Source organism: Petaurus breviceps, unplaced genomic scaffold (assembly GCF_028583685.1).
Source record: "Petaurus breviceps papuanus isolate PSGF00001 unplaced genomic scaffold, PetGlider_PUasm1.0 90977, whole genome shotgun sequence".
Classification (NCBI taxonomy): Eukaryota; Metazoa; Chordata; class Mammalia; order Diprotodontia; family Petauridae; genus Petaurus; species Petaurus breviceps.
In genome coordinates, this window is record NW_027187391.1 from 19,905,111 (window position 1) to 19,919,047 (window position 13,937).

The 13,937-nt window shown below is 37.7% G+C and overlaps 1 protein-coding gene across 1 annotated transcript in view; it reads left to right on the forward strand.

Moving 5' to 3' along the window:
- Positions 1 to 13,937, forward strand: part of THEMIS (thymocyte selection associated) — a 199,865-nt gene that overhangs the window by 171,984 nt on the left and 13,944 nt on the right. The window contains exon 5 of the mRNA XM_069077277.1: positions 11,523 to 11,676. Within this exon, the coding sequence (XP_068933378.1) occupies positions 11,523 to 11,676 (154 nt within the window). The remainder of the gene's footprint in view (positions 1 to 11,522; positions 11,677 to 13,937) is intronic.

The following is a 13,937-nucleotide window of genomic DNA, read 5'->3' on the forward strand; positions in this document are numbered from 1 at the left end:
GGAATTTTAGTTGGGACTTAGAGGAAGCCAGGGAGAGCATTCCAGGAACGGTGGACAGCAAGAGCAAAAGGCTGGAGCCGAGAGAGAGTGGTGTTCATGAAACAGCCGGGAGACCAGTGCCCTTGGATCAAAGCATGAGTATTCTTCATATTGGATTAAGGTGCTAAGAAAGCTACAAAGGTAGGAGGAGTATTACCTCACAGAGTATTTTGTATTTGCTTCTGGAGGCATTAAAATAGGAAGCCAATGGAGTTTATGGATTTAGGAGAGTGACCTGATCAGACTTGCATTTTAGGAAAATCACTGAATGGAGAATGAATTGGAATTGGGAGGGCCTCTAGGCAAGCAGACCCACCAGCAGGCTCTTGCAATAATCACTGCAGAAGGTGGTGAAGGTTCGTGGCAGTGTCGGAGGAGAGAAAGGGGGCATATCTGAGAGATGTTGCAAAGGTAAAATTCGCAGGCCTTAGCAACATCTTGGATATGAGGGGTGAGAGACTGAGGAGTTCAAGATGAGAACCTGAGGAGCTAGGAGGATGCTGGAAGGTAGGGTGGGGGTGGGTTTAGGGGAAAAGATGATGAGTTCTGTTTTGGACATACTGAGTTTAAGATGTCTACCGGACATCTAGTTGTTGAGATGAGGAAACTGAGGTGAACAAAAGTAAGTGACTTGCCCAGAGTCACACAGCTAGTAAGTGTTTGAGGCTGGATTTGATCTAAGATCTTCCTAGGAAAGGGAAAGTTTTCCCAAGGAAAACTTTATTATCTTGCAAGATCACATCAATTTAGGTATACTTCCTCATTCCTGCTCCCTGGTCCTTTGAATGGAAGAGGTAGCCATGAATTCCAAAACTTCCATTTAACATATTATTTCTCACCTGACTGCTCTACTCTGGACCATCTCTGCCTTCTCTATGTAGGAAATGAACCAAACTTCTGTTTCCATAGGAAATATGTAAAATACCAGAAGTCTTGTATTCCCTGGGGAAGGGAGGAAAAAGAATGGATTAGAGAGAAAGTCTTGGGAATATTGATTAGCACTTCACTCAGCAGGATGTGGGTGCCTGCTTATGGGCATATCTAAAGGTGATCATCTCCTTCCTACTACCATGGATAAAATCCACAACTCCAAAAACTGGAGGAGAAATCCATTCCACAACACTATATTGAATATTGGAACTCTTCTTGTTTTAATGGTGAAGGAAACTCAAACACCCAGGGTTCTTATCAATTGAGGAAATTCCTTTAAAAGAATGTATGACTTGTTCTTTTACTAAGTATAAAGAAAATGAAAAAATGTAAGCAGGGATGGAGACCCATGTGGGGGTGGCTGTTTTTCAGGTAGTCTGTGAACACTGAAATGCTGACCAATGAGAGGAAAGAGGGAAATTCAAATTGGGAACAGAGAATAAATAACTTTGCATTTGTCTGAGCAAAAATAAATAAAACCTTTCCTGGTTTCACAATGAGTATTGTTCTTTTTAGAGTGAGCATGTTTCTGTCAGAGACCTGGGAAAGATCTTAGCTTAAAAAAAGCCAATGTCTCCCACTGCATCTGGGGCCATAACCAGTCCTCTTGACTCATGTCTTCCCACTGGACTTCCCTAACTCTGGAGGAGAGTAAGTCTGTTGACTTTTCTCCACTCTGCCTCACCTAAATGAAATTCACTTGCAAGTCAAGACATCACTCTTCTGATGTCATTTATCCTCTTCAAGAACTAAGGACAAACAACATGAGTCAAATCCCTCCATACCTCCCTTGATCCTTTGAAACTTCCTTTTGTGTGTTGTCTTCCTCCATTAGATTGTAAGTTCTTTGAAGGGAGAGATTGCCTTTCTTTTTTTTATATTTGTATGCTCAGCACTTAGCACAGTGCCTGGCAAATAGGAGGCATTTAGTAAATACTTATTGTTTAAATATTTTTAATTTAAATATTAATTAAATTATTTAATATTTAAATAATAAATATTAAATAATAATTTAAAAATTATTCTGTGTATAGCTTAGTGCAGTTCTATGCATAACAATGAAGTCATTGGACACTTCTTTTTTTCCACCCCCTTCCACATCCATCCCAAGTTGTTGTCTCACCAGCCATACTCACAAGAAAGACATTTTATTTTATCAAAGCTCAGCTAGATGGTAGAATGAATCAAGTGCTAGACTTGGAGTCAGGAATATCTCAGTGTGAATCCTGCTTTAGACACTGACTATCTCTGTGACCTTGGGCAAAAATCACTTAACTTCTGTCAGCCCTGATATTTCTTATCTGTAAAAAAGGGGATAATAATAGCATTTACTTTACCCCATTGTTGTGAGGGTTCATTGAGATAATATTTGTAAAACTCTTTGCAAACTTTAAAGCATTATATATATATATAATAATTATTATTAATGTTATTCAACATACATAAGTAGAGACAGATAAAAGGTATGATTAGGGAGATTTTGTAGTGAAAATATCAATATTAATGGAAAATTATGTTTATTCATCTGGGAAAAATTATTGAGGAACTATTATCAGCACACTACTCTGGTTGGTACACAGTCATACTGCTATATAAGGCCTGTGGCTATGATGTATTCTTAAATATCTGAGTCTAACAAACTGCACAGTTGATATTTGCATCCCAGTGTTATTGAGTAAGAGTTGTCTTCCTGACTTTAAGTGTAGCATGTAATGTGCAATGTGTTTCAAAGAAAAGCAGTGCCTTAGAACCTTAGAACATCTTCTAGAAATAGATTTCCTTTTTCGCTGACAGGCATTGCTCCTCCCCCCAGAGCCAGAGAGAATGTTAGAGAAGCACTTAAGTTATTAGAGGTAGTACCTGCTAATGTTTTATTCCCAGAAAAGCAAATGTAATTCAAACAGGTTTGGCAGAAGGCCCTTTTTCCATCCTACCTCTCAAAATTTTCTGAGGCCTAGTAATCAAGAGGATAACCCTCATTTGCAGAGCTTTATTGCCTTGAAAATCTATTCCTAACAACAGCTGGCTAAATGGTACCCACCTGCATAGCCCCTTCAACAGCAGAAGCTGCTGATGTTGAGTCCAAAATAGACTCATTCCCATTTGTATGCATTAATTGCCATGTGTCTCCTGTGTGCTTGTGTAAATTTCATCCAGGTAGTGGGGGGGGTGGGTGGAGTAAGGGAAGAGGAGTGAGGGAGAAGGGCAGAGAGATATATGATGTTAGTTAAGTAGTTAAGAGACTTTAATCCTTGGAGATGTCTGTCATGGGGATAGTAGAGAGCTTATAATGAAAAGGCATAATTTTTCATCAATGCATTTTAATACATTGAAATTTGTAGGAACAATAATATACAGCACCTCTCAGTTACTTTAAAATGAGATCTTTAGCTATTTTGAAACATTTCAAGAGAGCATGTGAATGTAACCTTGTCTGTGCTCTGGTACACGTTCTCCCTCTATTGACAGCAAACCAGAACTTCTCGGTGTCTTAGTAGACGGACTTGGTGAGTAGTTCTGGTTGAAAAGTTCACCACCTTGAAGCCAAACTGGTGAGGAGTATCGCTGAAATTTGGCTAGCTGGGACTACAACATATAGGTGATCACTAAACATCACTGCACACACACACACACAAACCTTATATCTTGGTCCCACCTATGAGAACATACCATTCCATTCACTGACATATACTTCAAGATACTAGGGCCTCGACTTCCTGAGTTCAAACCTAGCTTCAGACACCTACTAACTCTGTGATCTTGGTCAAATCACTTAACCTGTTTGCCTCAGTTTCCCTATCTGTAAAATGAATGGAGAAAGAAATGGCAAACCACTCCAGCATCTTTGCCAAGAAAACTCCAAACAGGGTCATGAAAAGTTGGACATGACTGAACAAAAGAGCGTGCAGAAGCAAAGAGTGGGCTAAAAGCAGAGGATATAAAATTTAGATAAACTTTGACTCCTGACTTCATGAAGCTTGCAGTCTAATAGTGCTAGACATAAGTATAGATAACTGTAATATAAACATTCTATGGTGAATGTATTGGAAAGGGATAAAGTACTTTAAAATGGACAGTGTATTTACTGGTTTCTGCTGTCCCTCAGCTTTAAAAACTTCAGTGTTCAGAATCTCTTCTAATTCACTTTCCCTCAGTTATTGATTTCCTTTCAAGTAAGCTGTGTCACAAATTGCTGCTCTTTTTAGCTGAATCTGTTCTTTCCCAAACTGCCCCCACTATTACCACACACACACACACACACACACACACACACACACACACACAACTTCTATCCTCAGAGGATTGGTCCTGTGTATATGGTCTCAATTTTGCCTACTATTGATTACTCATAAAATGAATAGGAACAGCCAGACCATTGTAGAAAGGGAAAATCAAACGTATTAGATGATTGCAAGAATAATTGCTAACATTATATGGTGCTTACTATGTGCCAAGCACTTTACAATTATTATCTCATTTGATAATCACAACACCATTGGGAGGTAGGTGCTATTATTATACCCACTTTACAGATGAGGAAACTGAGGTAAACAGGGGTTAAGTGACTTGCAGATTTGAGCTCAGGTCTTCCTGACTCCAAGCCCAGTTTCCTTTCCACTGTACTATCTAGCTGGAAAAGATGGGGAGTAAAGGAGGTCAAGTGATGTGCATGAGGAAGGACTTATCAATTTGACCGACATTTACTAAACACCCACTCTGTGGAAGTCACCTCACTGAGCACTAGAAATACAAGATGAAAAAGTTTTGTTCCCTGTTGCTTAAGGAACAAATAACCTAGTGGAATAGAGAAGACATGAGAAAATATTATAAAAAGTAGTCTGTAGAAGTATAACATACTGTGAAGGAGTTTATTCATTGCATGTTATGGAAGTCCTTATAAAGAAGGTTGTATTTTCCCAGGCCCACAAGAAAAGGAAGAAGTACATTCCCCATTTAGGCAGTAGTATGCGTGAACTTGGGGGGAGGTGAGGAAAATCATGGTGATTTTAGAGAATTATGAATTACCGAGTTTGGGTCGCAGCTTAGCGATAGGGAGTTTGGATGGGGAGTTGGATAGGGAGATTAAACTAAAAGTGCATTTGGAGCCAGACCAGATTAAGAGGATTGGACCTTATACTGCAGACAGTAGGGAGCTATCGATTTTTACTCCTTTATTTTATGATTTATCTTCATTTTCAAATTTTTTTCATTTTTTCATGAAACTAAAAATCCTATTTCTATTCAACATCTATAAAGATATTAGGATGACATTATCATTAACAAATAAATACAAAAGAAAAATGAAAACAATTAAAATTCACTCAATGTATACATACAGCAGGTTTTTGAGACTAATATTTTTATGACATCAAATGTAAATAAAAAATACAGTATCTTTCAAAGTACTATTAAAATGTACAAACACAGTTTTTGCTATAGAAGATCCAAAAAATCCATGGCACAGTAGATCATATAGGTTCTGAAATAATCTGAAGTTCTGGGTTTATATCCTTGCTACCTGTGTGATTTTGCTGCTATGGATATGTTGGATCTCATTAGTGCAGATTACTGATTTTTGCATTTTGAAAATAGTCGAATTCTACAAATCAGGGCTTGATTTATTGTTTTGTTAATTTCTAGACTGAAGAAAATTATGAAGTTGTTAATAATTCTAATTAAACTGAAAATTGTGCTGTGTATAGATTTTTGTTTTAGACTTCTAGTTATCTTGGGTGAGACACAACTTCTCTGGACTTCATTTTCCTCATCTACAAAATGAGGGAGTTAGACTCAAGGGCCTCCAACTGGAGTCCCTCTAGCTCTTGATTTATAATCTTATAATTCCTATTTAGAAAGGAAGATTGTTTCTTTGGGGGGTCATGTATGTGGAAGGGCTCCTAGAGACAGTTGAACCCAATTCCTTAATTTTATAGATGGGGAAACTAAAGCCCAGAGAGGTCTCAAAAGTAAGTGGATCCAGTATGGATCCAGTTCCATTAAAGTGGGTATGGATCTAGTTCTTTGGAATTCGGGGCTATTTTATTTTCCACTATACTACAATTACTACTATTGAAACAGAACATATAAACAACTGAAGCAGTTTTAACTGGCAAAGACAACTCAGTTTAATAAAAAAAAAAAAAAAGGTGGTGTGGGGGGCACAGAAGTGTAAACAGAAGAATACCTGCAATATACTAAAAGTAGAGATTCATAGAATGTTAGAGCTAAAAACAAAAGTGTTATACTGTCCTAATTTTTCAGATAAAGTTATTGAGGCCAAAATATTTAAAGTATATTGTTCAAGATTGTACAGCATGAGTACAGAGCAGGCACAATGACCATCATCTCCTGGAAGGACAGAATAGCAAGATGATATATCTTGTATATACAACATACACACATATACAGTAATGACATTTTAGTTAAAGGTAGTATTAAATAATCTAGATGTATGTCACTGGATGCCCTTTATTGGGAAAGTGTATAACAACAACAGCAACAGTCCCATCTACATATGCTAACTATGTGCCAGGGACTGTGCAAAGTGCTTTGCAAATATTATCTCATTTGATCCTTGCAACAATCCTGGGAGATAGGTGCTATTATTATATTTATAATTATAATATTATTATAATATAATTATTTATTAGTATTATAATTTCAATCTTACACTTAAGGAAGCTGAGGCAAGTAGAGGTTAAGTAACTCATCTTTGATCACCCAGCTGGTAAATACCTGAGGCTAGATTTGAACTCAGGTCTTTCTGATTCTAGACCCAATGTCCTATCCAATATCCCACCTTGCTACCAAGGAAATGAGTTCCATTCTCACTATTTAGAAAGGCAGATCTGTGATGGATCTTCCCACACCTTTCAATATCACTCATTTTTCCTCTTCTGGTATTTTATTCTATCTTTTTTCTTTCTCCCTTTACTTACTTTTAATTTGTTTTCCATTTCTTACAGCTTGCTAAAGACTGCATGGTAAAGTGAAAAGAGTCAAGACTTGGAGTTAACTCACAGTAATCCACTTTTTCCTAGCAGAAATATGGACTTCCAGTGAAGGGAAGTCACTTCTTTATAAAACTGATCCTAGTATAGCCTCTAACAATAACAAGCTATGGACTTTGGATAAATCAATTAATTTCTCTCAGCCTCAGTTTCCTCATCCACAAAATGGGGTTAAAAACTCTTTTTGACCTATTTCATATTTATTTGGGGAAACAAATGAGATGATGTGAATCAAGGCAATTGTAAATGATATAATGCTCCATATCTACAATTGTCACTTTCTCCAGGAGTCGGTTGTTGAAGGATCAATGAAGTGACTTGAAGACTTCCACAATTCTCCCACAGTTCCCAATTTCTCTCCTTTTGGTCTGACATAGGACATGAAATTCTTCCTTTTTCCATTGCTTCTTAATTTCTTGTTGAAGAAATTTCATTTTTAGAAAATTTAGGTATTTAGGGATAGAGAGAAATACATATGTTAGTCAAAATGTTAACATTGGCCCATAGTAGACTTTTGATTAGCTTATTTGACTTCAGTTCTTTGTAACTGCTTGTAATGGAAATGCAGATTTAAAGAACTTCCCTGCCCCTAGGCTAACGTGCACCTGGAGCCTGGGGTGGGAGGCTTGTTTTTCAGTAGATACTTCTTGATTGGCCAGTGGGTCAATAAGGTTGTTACATTCTCTGAGCCAGGAGAAGGCTATATAAGCCCTGATGTGTAGCTTTGTTTTGGGACTCACTTTGAGAAGTGTTCTGTGATTTGATCTGAATTCTGGGAAGCCGTTGTTGAGAGTCCCCCGGCTTTGAAAAACCCAGAATGTGGAAACCCAGATGTTGACTGGGTATAGATGTAATGGTTGGACAGTTTGGAAATCTGTCTACTTGATGTTTCTGTCTTGATAATTATGCCTGTATATTTTGAGGTTCAGGGTGCTGACCTTTTTGCCCTGAACAAGGTAAATGATATATGGTCTGACTGATTAAAGTAAGCTTGTTAACCCATTTTGAGTTGCTTTCCTTTAACAAAGCAGATCCAAGAACCTGTGGTAGCTGCAAACCCTGAGGACGCTTGGGGTGCTTGCTGCTACACCGCTGTCCCCAGCTCAGAGGGAATCAAACATGGGTCAGATAAGCTTATTAAATGGGATAGGGCTGGTAAGGGAAGAAGAGAAGTTGGGAAGAGAGCAGGGAATTGGTGGACTGGCAGGTAGAGAGGGCTGAAAACATAACAGCATTATGACAAAGGCAAATTGTGGTTAAATTAAAAGTTTTCCCCAGGGCTGGCTCTGACTTTATATAAGGTTAGTGGGAGTAAGAATTTTCAATCCATATAATTATTCTGCATCAATAGTGATTGCTTGCTTACTACATGCAAAGGGCACCTTTGCATCAAGATTTGAGACCCTATTGATTAGCTTTCAATCACATAGACAAACTCTTAGTTCAAATACATTGAACACTCTAGAATTTACAAATTGCTTTTCATCTGTTGCTTTCTCATTAAGGAAACTGATGCTCAGAGGTTAAGTGACTGATCCAAGATATGAGAGTCAATCAGGCAAAATTAGGACTTGAATTCAGGTCCTCTCCTCTGACTCTAAATCCAGACCTAATATTACTTCATATAAGGCAAGTAGGGAAATGGAAAGAACAAAAGATACAGAGGCTCCTATACTAAAATAAATTAGGTGGCAAAATTTTTTCATTTACAGAGTTTCACCTGAAAAGACTCTATTTTAGTGCTAGATGGTTGGGAGAATTGTAACGCACAATTTTTCAGGAATGAATCTAGAATATTTGTCCTAGGCTCTGCCCTATTATACTATACCGTGGTTCTCATCTGCCATCTGCAGCAGGTTTTACTCTGCTGGACACTCTTCAAATGAGATTCCACTTCACATGTTTTCTAATTCAAAACTAATTTCACTGAGAGCTAATCTGACCATAAATGTGGTGTGTATTTTATTCCGTTGTGGTTTCGATTTGCATAATTCAAAAGAAGATGAATTTTTCCTCCCCTTTGGCCACAAATTAACCTCTCAGAGTGCAATAGGCATGCTTTCCCAATTAAAAAGAGAGCCACTGGAAGGGGGCAACACTAACAACACGAAAGAGGAATAACCACATTTGCAGGGAAGCAGTAAAGCAAAAGGGTGTGGGGTTGGAACAAGTGAAGGATTTGTTTGTACACAAAAGATCCACTCTAGTGTTTCTATCACAGACATTTTAGGTGATCAACCCTTCCCCTTCCAATGGGATACATGTCACCACAGCTGCTGGGAAATGAGCACATGTTTCTTTGGGTTAGCCTAATAAGGCAGGCAATCTAGCCAAATAGTAGGAAATAGGATGGAACAGGTGCAGGCTTGGCCTTGTGAAACACATCCTTGCTTCCATTTTGTTGGGGGCCACCATTAACCAGTATACTTAAGCAGTGGAGAGTAGTGAATGTTACTGGTGTTTGAACCTTGCTCTAGCTTCCATAATTCTTTCTTTTAAGACTGCAAGGGGAAAGAAAGAAGAAATAAGGCAGGAGCTTCAGCTCAGGGACAGCAAGATTACAGCGTCCTGGACCCACAGGTACCTTCTTGTCCCAAGTTATCTTTGAGCTCTGCTCTCATGCTGCCTATTTGGCTAAGGTTCTTAGTGAGATCTGTCTCGTGTGTCCTCTCGACAACATCTAATATGTCTACAGCCATACTGGAAAGTGACTTGAATCTTAGCACATAGCCTACAAGTAGAAAACTGCCTTAAACTTAGCTTTGCCGGGTGTTTGAACTGACACTCTTGAGACTTATTTCTTTTCTCCTTATATATTCCCATACAAAAGTCAGGGACCCTATCACTCTCAGGACTTTCACAGCAACCCGTCTTAAACTTAACTCTTTAGTAAATGAGTGACCATCATCACAGATTTTGGAGTTGGAAAGGTCCTTCATGCCCATCTAATTCAACCTGTATCCCTAAAAGAATTTTCACTATAAGAAACTCAATAAAACATCGACTAGACTCTGCAAAGTTCTATAATAAGACAAAGGCCTCCACTTCCTGAATTCACCCATTCCACTTTGGGACAGCTCTGCTCATTAGAAAGCTTGTCTTGACATCAAGTCTAAGTTGTTATTTCATCTTCCACCCACTTTTTCTAGTTCTGCCCTCTGAAGCCATGCAAAATCAATCTAATCCTTCTTCCATATGATAGCTCTTCAAATATTCCAGTTCAGCTATCATGATTCTCTGAGTTTCCTCTTTTCCAGGTTAAATATCCACAGTCTTTTTAGTGTATTTTCATGTAGCATGGGCTCAATACCCTTCACCATACTAGTTGAACTTCTCTGGGAATTCTCCAGCCATGCCCTTCTTAAACTGGGATGTAACTTAGCAAAAGACCAGGACTGGATTTTATTTTGTACTGTGCCAACATTTTGTAGCACTATTATGATTTTGCCCATTGCTATTTTTAATAATATACTTTTAATAACATGATTGTTTTGAGAGTTTTTGGACTCTTATCTCATCTTGAAATGACAGAATCAATAATTCTTAATTTTTTTTAATGAAATGACTTGTGAGAAATTAAGGCAGACCAGATCTATAGCACAAAGTATAGAAGAGAGTTGGCAGTTAACCAGTTCATGTTGATTAATGTGTTCAGTCTATATAGATTATCTAGGCTTCAGGGTTTATATTTTATCTTAAGTGACCTAGTTTCCTTGACTACATAGACTTAATTGGGCTGGGTGACTGCTACTTACTTTGCACAGTGTGAAAGTTGCCTATGAATATTCTTAGATGTTATACATAATGGGAGATATCCACTTGGGTTTTGGTGATGAGGGAAAGGGTTGAATGCTCAATTTCAAATGAAGGGTTTGAATTTTTGCCCTTATTTTATGAATCTTTTGAAGCATACCGTATGTCAGGACAACATCAAACACTGTGTCATCACCAAATTTGAAATGAATTTTTAATGGTCATTAATGCTGTGTATGCCTTAATAATCCTTTCTTATCCTGACTTTTTATTCCAGACTGAGCAGAGGAGCTAGGACAATATCTGTAATGCTGATGAAATGTGCAACATTTTGAATTGAAAGTATGATTTACTTTGTTTATGGAATAAGTATAAACTAGACATGAAGTATATTGCTGTTTATGACATGGAGAGTAATGAGAAACTTGGAATTAATTAACTGTAAGATGTGAATAGTCAAGTTAAAATTCATTTTAAATAAAGCACATTTAAAAAGCTAAGAAGAAAGCAATGCTCAAGTGTATCCTTGGAGGATGATTTTCTGTGCCCAGGGTGACTTTTTTATTCTTGTCATTTAAATTGCAGCATTTCACCACACCTATATTACTACAATCTATTGATGGAAATGTGATTTGTAACTCACTTTGACATGCAGGAGATTCTGTTTCAGAGTTGTAGAAATGACCTATAATGTGATGGATGTTCTTCCTTGTCATATCTCTGGAAAGTATTCAGTTTGGACTAATAATTTACTCATGAAATCAATCACACTGCCCTGTGTAATTTCAGAGTCTCCATGTAGAAACAGCCAAGAACCTGCATTCACAGCAAGCAACTGCTGCTTCAAAATTACCAGTTAGTTGTCAAATTGATTTGACCCATCCAGAGACAGAGCAGGATGTGATCAGGACAACTGCATTAGCAGAAATCAGCGTGATGAGAGGTCAGTTAAACAATATGATTTCATTTGTTAATATGCCACAGTCTAACCCTGAACTTGATAAATGCTCAATTTGTAGGCATTTTGTTTTCCCCATTACTTCAACTAGAATGGGAACCTCAGGCAAAGTGAACCTAACTGTTGTAAATGTCCTGTAGAAATGTCAGTTCTGATAAAAGGTGAGTGTCCAAGGTTTCAATGGCAAATGTTAAACTGTGCTCACATCAGTGACATGCATATTCACTATTTTCCAGGAATAGACACATAGAGAAGGGCAAACTTTATTTATGCTTGCTTCATCCATGGTCATCTTGGCCAAGGAAAATGTTCCTATTTGAGATTGCTGATTCAGCTATGGTAATAAACTTTTAGTATTTTTGTTTAAAATGTCATAAGAATTACGAATGGGTTGGAAAAACGTGTCCTATGAGAAAAGGTTCTTTTTTTTTTTAAGGTAGAAAGAGGTGGCAGTGAAGGATTCTGATGATAGCCTTTGAATGTATGCTCAGTAATTGACCAAAGGACAGCAATCAGGGGTTTGCCATCTGAGGGTGGAACAAAAGAAAACAGGCTCACAAAAAAAAAAGAAGAGAGCGTCTAGGTTAGCTATAGAGGACCTTTGCCTGTTTAGGCCTAAAATGAAGGACCAAAAAAAGTTTTTTCCTAGAAATTTCTCTCTTCCCTCCTCACAATGAATGGCAGGCTGAAGCTAGAAAAACTAAGAACAACAAATTGATCTTTCTTCTTCCCAAGCAAACAATTTGCTCCTTCTCTCTTGTTTTTCTACTCATTAAATATTCCTGTCCCCACTTCCTCAGTTTCATATCATTACATTTCCCTTCCTCCATCCCACAAAGGCATGTCAAAGTCAATACACTGGATAGTATGCTCCTAAAGTATTCCTGCACCAAACCCAGTCTATATAAATTAGGTTCTTTTATGTAGTGAGCTTACTGACTTCTGACACTAACATAAAAATATCCCATAGAGCTTTCCTTATTACCTTGTCATTGGATCTCTCTGACTGACAAAAATGAAATTCTGTAAAAGACTTTGAAAACCAAACAGATTGCATTTCCTCTAGATTCCAAATACTAATCAAGTGTGAATTTGAAAGAAACAACTACCAGGGTAGAAATTGATGAAGCATGTTGAGTCCTGGGGCTTTATGCATTGGCAATATCTTTTTTTCTTAAAAGTATTGATCCTGAAAGGTGCTGGATATACAATTCCCAAGATCAAAGTTCTGTATTTCAGTTATAATAAACCTTATAGTCCAGGGGTGAGGAACCTGTGATCTTAAGACCATATGTGGCCCTCTAGGTCCTCAAGTATGGCTGTTTGCTAAATTCAGACTTCACAGAACAAATCCCCTTATTAAGGACTTCGAGGTATAGTCTGTTCTCTGTTTTGTGGATTTATGGAAGGAGAATCTGGGTCTACAAGAGACTGCTCTCACTGAATCCCTCCAACTGTGTATGTTGGGAGGGTTAGTACAGATCCAGAAACAAACCCAGTTCATTTCTATTTGAAACACACCTTCAACTACAAAAGAGTAAGACAAGAGGTAATTCAGTGGCAAGGGCAAAGACCTCTTAACTGAAGTCAAGAAATTAAGGGGAAGATTGTTGTTGTTGTTGAGTCATTTCAGTTATGTTTTGACTCTTTGTGACCCCATTTGGGGTTTTCTTGGAAAAGATACTGGAGTGGTTTGCCATTTCCTGCTCCAACTCATTTAATAGATAAGGAAACGGAGGCAAACAGGGTTGTCAGTTGCCCAGGGGTACACAGCTAGTAAGTCTCTGAAGCAAGATTTGAACTAAGGAAGAGGAGTTTTCCTGACTCCAGGTCTACCTGCCCCCAGAGGGATGGTATTTTTTTTTTCCTAATTTAAGAAATAAAGGCATAACTCTGGGCTGTACTTTTATTTACTTCTACTAATGATAAGATCTAGCATCTTTATTTTGCCTTACAATTTATAAAGCATGCTTCTTGCCTCTTTACCAGGGAAATGATATGTTTTCATCCTCATTTTATAAATATGGAAATTAGAACTCAAAAGGATTAAGTGATTTGTCCAAGGTCACAGATCATATAATGATGTAGCCAGGATTCAAAGCTAAGACTTCATTCTAAGACTAATACTTTTTCCATTGTATCATCCTGTGCCAGAGCTTGTGACTCATATCCTTTTTATGGTTATATTTGAAAATCATTTTAGTCTTCTGAAATTACCAATATTTGCTAATATAATAGCAATAATA